This window comes from Microtus ochrogaster, chromosome 1 (assembly GCF_000317375.1).
Source record: "Microtus ochrogaster isolate Prairie Vole_2 chromosome 1, MicOch1.0, whole genome shotgun sequence".
In the NCBI taxonomy this organism is placed as follows: domain Eukaryota; kingdom Metazoa; phylum Chordata; class Mammalia; order Rodentia; family Cricetidae; genus Microtus; species Microtus ochrogaster.
In genome coordinates, this window is record NC_022009.1 from 14,107,107 (window position 1) to 14,113,812 (window position 6,706).

General features: G+C 46.9%; 1 protein-coding gene across 3 annotated transcripts in view; it reads left to right on the forward strand.

The window, feature by feature from the left end:
• The window catches only part of Syne2 (spectrin repeat containing nuclear envelope protein 2), a 294,128-nt gene extending 289,269 nt beyond the window's left edge, over positions 1-4,859 (forward strand). For 2 of the 3 annotated variants that reach the window (XM_026779484.1, XM_013345863.2), the window contains 5 exons: positions 196-327; positions 1,746-1,937; positions 2,581-2,667; positions 3,220-3,269; positions 3,844-4,859. In XM_026779484.1, the coding sequence (XP_026635285.1) occupies positions 196-327; positions 1,746-1,937; positions 2,581-2,667; positions 3,220-3,269; positions 3,844-4,066 (684 nt within the window). In that variant the 3' untranslated portion in view covers positions 4,067-4,859. The remainder of the gene's footprint in view (positions 1-195; positions 328-1,745; positions 1,938-2,580; positions 2,668-3,219; positions 3,270-3,843) is intronic. The other variant, XM_026779485.1, reaches the window with a different exon arrangement.
• The last annotated feature ends 1,847 nt before the right edge of the window (positions 4,860-6,706 follow it).

Consider the following 6,706-nt stretch of genomic DNA (forward strand, 5'->3'; position numbering starts at 1 on the left):
ATCCTTTGAGAGATTCGGAGTCCTAGCCCTGTAACAGGAGAGCACTTCGTTTCCCGAGGCTGCCTTCTAAGACCTGGGAATCATCCAGCGCCTGGCTCTGGGGCTCATCTGTAGGACTAAACAGTGGTGTGTAAAAGGCTGGCCAAGCTGAGAAAGGCGAGCCAGCTCCCTCTGATGAGAATGTTGTCTCTAAAGGACTTCCACCGGCTGAGTCAGGACTTGCTCCTGTGGCTAGCGAGTGCAGAGAGCCGAAGGCAGAAGGCACGCGTTGTCGCCAGCCCAGAGGCAGACCGCGAGGTGCTCCTGGAGTGTCAGAAAGAGCTGATGGTGAGTCCCTGCCACAGGACCACTTCACTGTCTACTTCCACGGGTCCGAGCTTCCCCTAGCGTTCTGGGCACCACAGTGCCATAGGTGGCTGTGACTTAGGCTCATGCAGAGAGGTGAAGAACCTCTCTCAGGAATTAGGGGCATCAAGTGTTTTAAAAATACTTTTGAAACTCAAGCCCACTGAAGCACTTTTTTCCCACTAATATATTCATCCCTGGATATCCACAGCAGAGTGGTTAGACACCTGCACACACCCAGATTTGGGGGTACTTGAGTCCATTGGTTTTCCATATGTTATTTGTTTACCACCTACACAGATCCTCCCATATACCTTGAATCCTCTTGGTTTCTTACTCTTCTTAGTATAATGTAAATTTGTTGTGTAAATACTATACATCTCTATTACACCACACTTAGGGAATTAACAGCAAGGAAAGCATTTTTTTTCCTCTTTTGAGACAGGGTTTCTCTGTAACAGCCTCGGCTGTTCTAGAACTAGCTCTTGTAGACCAGGCTGGCCTCAAACTCAGAGATCCACTTGGCTCTGCCTCCCTAGTGCTGGGATTAAAGGCGTGTGCCACCACCGCCCAGCTAAGGAGAGCATTTATGTGTTCAGAACAGTAGTAATTCTTTTGTTGTGAATGGTTTTTTGATCCATGGCTGATTGACTATGGGTGCAGGACCCTGGGGCACAGAGGCCTGACTGTACTGTTCATTTTGGGGGAGCTTGAGTTGTCTATATTCATAGTCAAAATTCCTGGAATTTTCTGGAAGTTGTACTTTCCACAAATAAGCCCAAGGTGAGACCTGTACGTTCTCACACATTCACACAGGGACTTGTTTTTAAATCCATAAGCTTATATGTAGTTTTATTTTTATATTTAAAATTGCTGGGCATTGCTTTAAAGGATTTTTTTTTCCTACATTAACAGTGCCCAAGAGTACTTTCCACATGGGTGGAAAGGTCCTGTCTGCCCCTCAGGTGGCTACTAAGAACTTGAAATGTGATTGAAACACATTTTCATCTTTTAATTTGGATGGAGGTAGCAGCATAACAAGACAACAGCCAAGTGATCACCCGATGCCTCCTCTGTCTATCTAAGCTGAGGGTTTGACCTCATAGCTCCCGACTGACTTCAGTTTCTCTGACCTTGTATATAGGTCACACCCCATCACTTCTTTCCTCTGATTTCTCAACATAAATTATCTTTAGAGTTAAACAAAACTAAAAACAGGGGTGGGGTACAACCTGCTGAGCTGCTCTCTTAATAGTGCTAAGCCAAACAAGGATTGAGCCTGGTACCCGTGAACCACAGGAAGTCCTGGAGCTGAGTGGTACCTCGCATCCCTCCCTGAAGCAGAGAAAGCTACCCTATGCTCCCTGCTGACGACTGTTTTTGCACCATTTTGTTTTCAGCAACTGGAGAAGGAGTTGGAAGACCGTCAGCCTCAAGCCAGCTCCTTGCAGGAGATTTCCTCCGGCCTTCTCGTTAAGGGGCACGGAGAAGACTCCATTGAGGCCGCAGAGAAGGTCCATGTAATCGAGAAGAAACTCAAACAGCTGCGCGAGCAAGTGGCTCAAGATCTGAAGTCCTTGCAGGAAAGACTGGTGAGTCCAGTTGTTGATTTACCGTGTCAAGATGGCGCAGGAAGACAGGTTGTATGTGCACTATGGTGCAGGGGGCAGGTAGTCTGTGTAGTTTCAGCCCCTTTTGGACCACACAGCTTTATCAAATAAGTTTCATAAGCCCCGTGTGTGTGTTCTGTCATTTGAAAAAAAGCAGATAGCAATTGTACCTGTCTACCAAGTAGGGTTATATGCAAGATGGGTCCCGCCCTCATCTCTACCTTTGTGCTGGAAACAAGCCTTCAGTGTCTCTCATGACATGATTTCCTGCCCTCCTCACTGTCCTGGTCTCTCTTTCCTGGTCATCCTTTAATCTGCTGACTTTTGGTTCTCTTGAAAATGTGATGTAACTCAAAGGAATACCAGACTGTGATCTCCCCTGGCTGGAGATCTATCAGTGATGTATGGAGACTCACGGCCAGTTGGAGTTATGGGTTTCCTGTGCTCCAGCTCTGGGGCCTTTTTTTCTGAAAAAAGTCTATTTGCGTGGGAGGAGAGCGCAATTAGGAGGCTTTAAGCTGGGATAGGAACTAATGACTCCTTGGAAAATTATAACGCACAGTGCTCTTGAGACCACCTAGAGCTTTGTTTTGCCCTAACCTGAACAACTGGGTGTGGCTTTCAGAATCCCGACCCCTCTCTGGCCAGCTTTGATGAAGTGGACTCTGGGGAACAGCCTCCAGCTGCCTCTGTACCGGCTTCCTATGCAAAGGTGAGTGCCCTTCCTTCCTTAAAAAAATACCCAGAATGGCTCTCCAAGTCATTAAGATGACAGAAACCTGAGATTCCAGAGCCCCTTGGACCTTTTGTGACAGCACCAATCTATTTCCACCTTCTGACCAAAAGATAAACTAACATTTTTTACGATCATTTATGGATCTGTATATACCCATGCCACTGTGTGCACATGGGGGTCAGAACAACCTGTAGGTCTCTCCTTCCATCACTTGGATCCGCAGGCTTGACAGAAAGTGCTCTCACTGGCCCTTACAAGTGATTATTAAAAATGATTTTTTAAGGCTCTTGGAGAGTTGCTTTTCTCTGAGGTCACAGTAGATTATGGAAGATGAGGACCCCTGTTGAAGGTCTCCAGGAAACTGAAATATGAAAATCTTGATGGCTCAATAAAACCCAATCATGTCATCAAGTTGAATCACACACAGTGTGACTCCAGTCCCAAAAGTGTGGCGGGAAAGTGACCTAAGGGGCGGGTGCTAGCTAACCCAAGGAAGGACACATTGCATCATGGGCCTCTTTGTTCCAGCAGTTTGGAGCGGAGAGATCTACCGACGAAGAAGAGGAGACAGACAGCAGGTAATGGCATCGCAGTCCCCACAGAGACTCCCCAGCCTTCTCGGCGCCACTCTCTAAGTTCATCTGCAGAGGACCAGGCTCCTCTTCCAAAAGCATACCCTGCTGTCTGAGTTACTTTTCAATTGTCGGGAGAAAATTCCCTGACAGATCAACGTGCATGAAAAATAGTTTACCCCTGCTCGCTGTTCAAGGGTACACAGTCCGTCATGTGGGGGGGGGGATCACAGTAGCAGGAGCTCGAGGCAGCTGGTCACATTGTGCCCACAGTCATGAAGCACCTAGGGATGGATGCTTGCTGCTGTCTCCTTTTTATTAAGTTCAGAGCCCCAGCCCATGGAACGGTGCTGTCCTCTCTTAAATCAGGTCCTTCCCAGCTCCTACTAATCTAGATAATCTGTCACCCTTGTGCCTCTGTGATTCGAGAACTTGTCAATTTGACAATGTTAATTAGCCATCAGCCCAGCTGTCAGCCCGTCTGAAGCACACCCCTCCGTGACCTGTAGTTCCTTCATAAGCTTGTAGCCAGATAACAAATGGTGAGGGTGGCCTATGAATTCTCCCTCTCTGTTGGCAGGATGTCCCACCTCAATGGCCCTAGCAGCTCACAGCCAAAGCGCTCCTTCCTCTCAAGGGTGATCAGGGCAGCGCTACCCTTGCAGCTACTCCTGCTTCTGCTGCTGCTTCTGGCCTGCCTGCTGCCTGCCTCTGAAGAAGACTACAGCTGCACCCAGGCCAACAACTTCGCCCGTTCCTTCTACCCCATGCTGCGGTACACCAACGGGCCACCTCCCACCTAGAGGATTCTGCCGGCTGCAGTGCCACGCCGCTAGCCTACTGGCCACAGGTGCTCAGCTCAACCTGTGAGTGACTCTTAGCCTTGACGAGATGCAGGTACCTGCTGCAGACACCTCCCTCGTCTTGAGCAAATGGACTCCAGGGGCCCACGACAACTCAGACAAGATGTCCTTCCTCTGGGCTAGAACCAAGTATACAGCAGGACCTGGCATTCAAAGCTAGCAATGGGTTCCAAGAACTCTGGAAAGGGGGGTTTCCCAAAGAGCCACGCACTTTGTAAAGCACTGTATGGTAGCACAGCTGTTATACGGCCCACAGACAATGATGTTCAGCACATAAATGAACTCTATCCAAGAAGCTAGTAGGTCCCTACCTTAGTAATGGTTCGGGAACTCCAATCATGGTTGATTCAGACACATTTGAAATGTTGAGAATCAGTTTTCCTCCAGTCGGCTAGCAGTCTATGCTCCCAGTTATAAACTAAAATCTCCTGTTCTGTACCTGGGTCAGCTCTTTTATATTGCTTGGATGTGGTTATTTGTGCATATTTTTAACACTGCTGAATCTGTATGAATAATGTAAACTTTGATTTAGGAAAAAAGAACAGAAGATTTTTAGCTTGAGTTTTGGACTAATGTACAGGAAATGCCAAGCTCCAGACTTGATAGGGATGTTTTTATAAGTTAATTTTTTAAGACTTTTCATGTTTTGAAGAGACACTTTGGGTCTGGTTGAGCTGTTTGGCCACCAGGGGTTAGAACTATTTGTGATATGTAAAACTCAGATGTTTCTCATTAAAAAAAAAAAAAAAGCCGGACTGTTGTATTGGACTCTGTCAGAGGGCAGGTAGTTAAGTCACCTGATCCCATGGACCCCACAATCACCACATGTGGCACAGACCTGGAGGAAGGCTGACCCTGCTCTCCTTCCCCCAGGGTCCCCATTAGGACTCCCCCCTCCTCTCTTCCTTTGAGGTTCACCTGATCCCAGTGACCCTGTAGCCACCACCTGTCATTAGTGCAGGCCTGGTCGGCTACTCACTTTCCTTCCCCTTATCCTCCCATTTGGGTGACTCAAGTCACTCTGGCTGCTTCTCAGGGAGCACCCCCTCCCCCTCCTCTTAGCCTCTCTTCCTCCCTCCAGGGACCCTTCAGTCATCACATGAGCCCTGCCAGCTGCCCTATCTATCCAGCCTTGAGACCCAGGACACTTGTTCTAGAATCGAAACACACCAGACTATGGCAGAAAAAGAGGAGACCTGGAGAGAGGCTGCATCCCCATTTACCAAACCAGAAATCAAGATTCTCAGAGCTGCTGTGAATTAGCATCCTGAACACCTCAACCAACAAACTCCAGATGTGCAAATCCCAACTCAGAGAACAGGGAAAACCCAAATACCATGTCACCTCAGGAAAAAAAACATACAATTCCCAGAGTAATGGCCCCTAGTGGAGATGACATAGAAGAACGGTTGTAACTATGGTCAAACAACTCAGACGACAGAGACGTGGATGAAATAAGGAAGCTGCTCCAAGACATGAAAATAGTTTGAATTTTTTAAAACAGTTCAAATGGAAAAAAATATTAGAAACGAAAGACTCAGTAAACCAATTAAAAACCTCGGCGGAAAGCCTCTGCAACAAAATGGATTGTGTCTAAAACAGACGGGGACAGAAGACAAAATAGAGGAACTGGATCAGTCAGTAAAGATCAAGAGAATATTTTTTTAAATTAGTAATAACAAATGGAGCATGGGGGAAGTTTTGAAAGCCCATAACAAGCCATAATCTAATTGTAGGCCTCGAAAGAGAAGAAATCATAGAGAGGCATAGAAAATATTTTCAGTGATATCATGGAAGAAAATCTCCCAAACTTAGAGACTCCTTTCCAGACGTGAGGTCTGAGGACACCAAATATATAACACCAGAAAAGACATTATCCCCAAACTACAGAGAGAGTTTTATAGCTGCAAAGGAGGACACACTTAAGTCAATTATAGAGGCAGGCTGATTAGAACAAACAACTGATTACTCAATAAAGTCAGAAGGGCCTGGAAAGCTGCGTTCCAAATCCTGAAAGAGTATAACTCCTTCACCCAGCAAAACCATCTATTAAAATTGAAGGAGAATGTGGTGTCACACGCCTTTAATCCCAGAACCACTGGGGAGGTAGAGACAAGCGAATCCATATGTTCTGGGCCAGCCAAGGCTATACAGTGAAACTCTACCGCCTACACACAAAATGATCATTTGAAACAATACAGGCTATGGCCAAAACTCTTGATCATTCTCTAGAACGTCATAGGAAAACCTACTGCTGAAGATGCAACATACTTGAGTCACAAAACATGGCGAAATCAAGCTAGCACTCACCTGGGAGCTTCCTCCCTACTGGCTGTATCTTGCCGTGTTTGAAGGTACAATAATTGCTACCAGAGAAGAAAAGGGAAAACAACTATTGAGGCAGGGTCTCAGTGTGTAGCCCTGGCTGGCCTAGAACTTACTATGTAGACAAGGCCATCCTTGAACTCAGAGATCCACCTGCCTCTGTCTCCAGAGTGCCAGGATTAAAGGCGTGTGCCACCATGACTGGCCCAGAGTCACCAGTGTTACCCAGCTGTGAGCCCTGCAAACTAACAATAA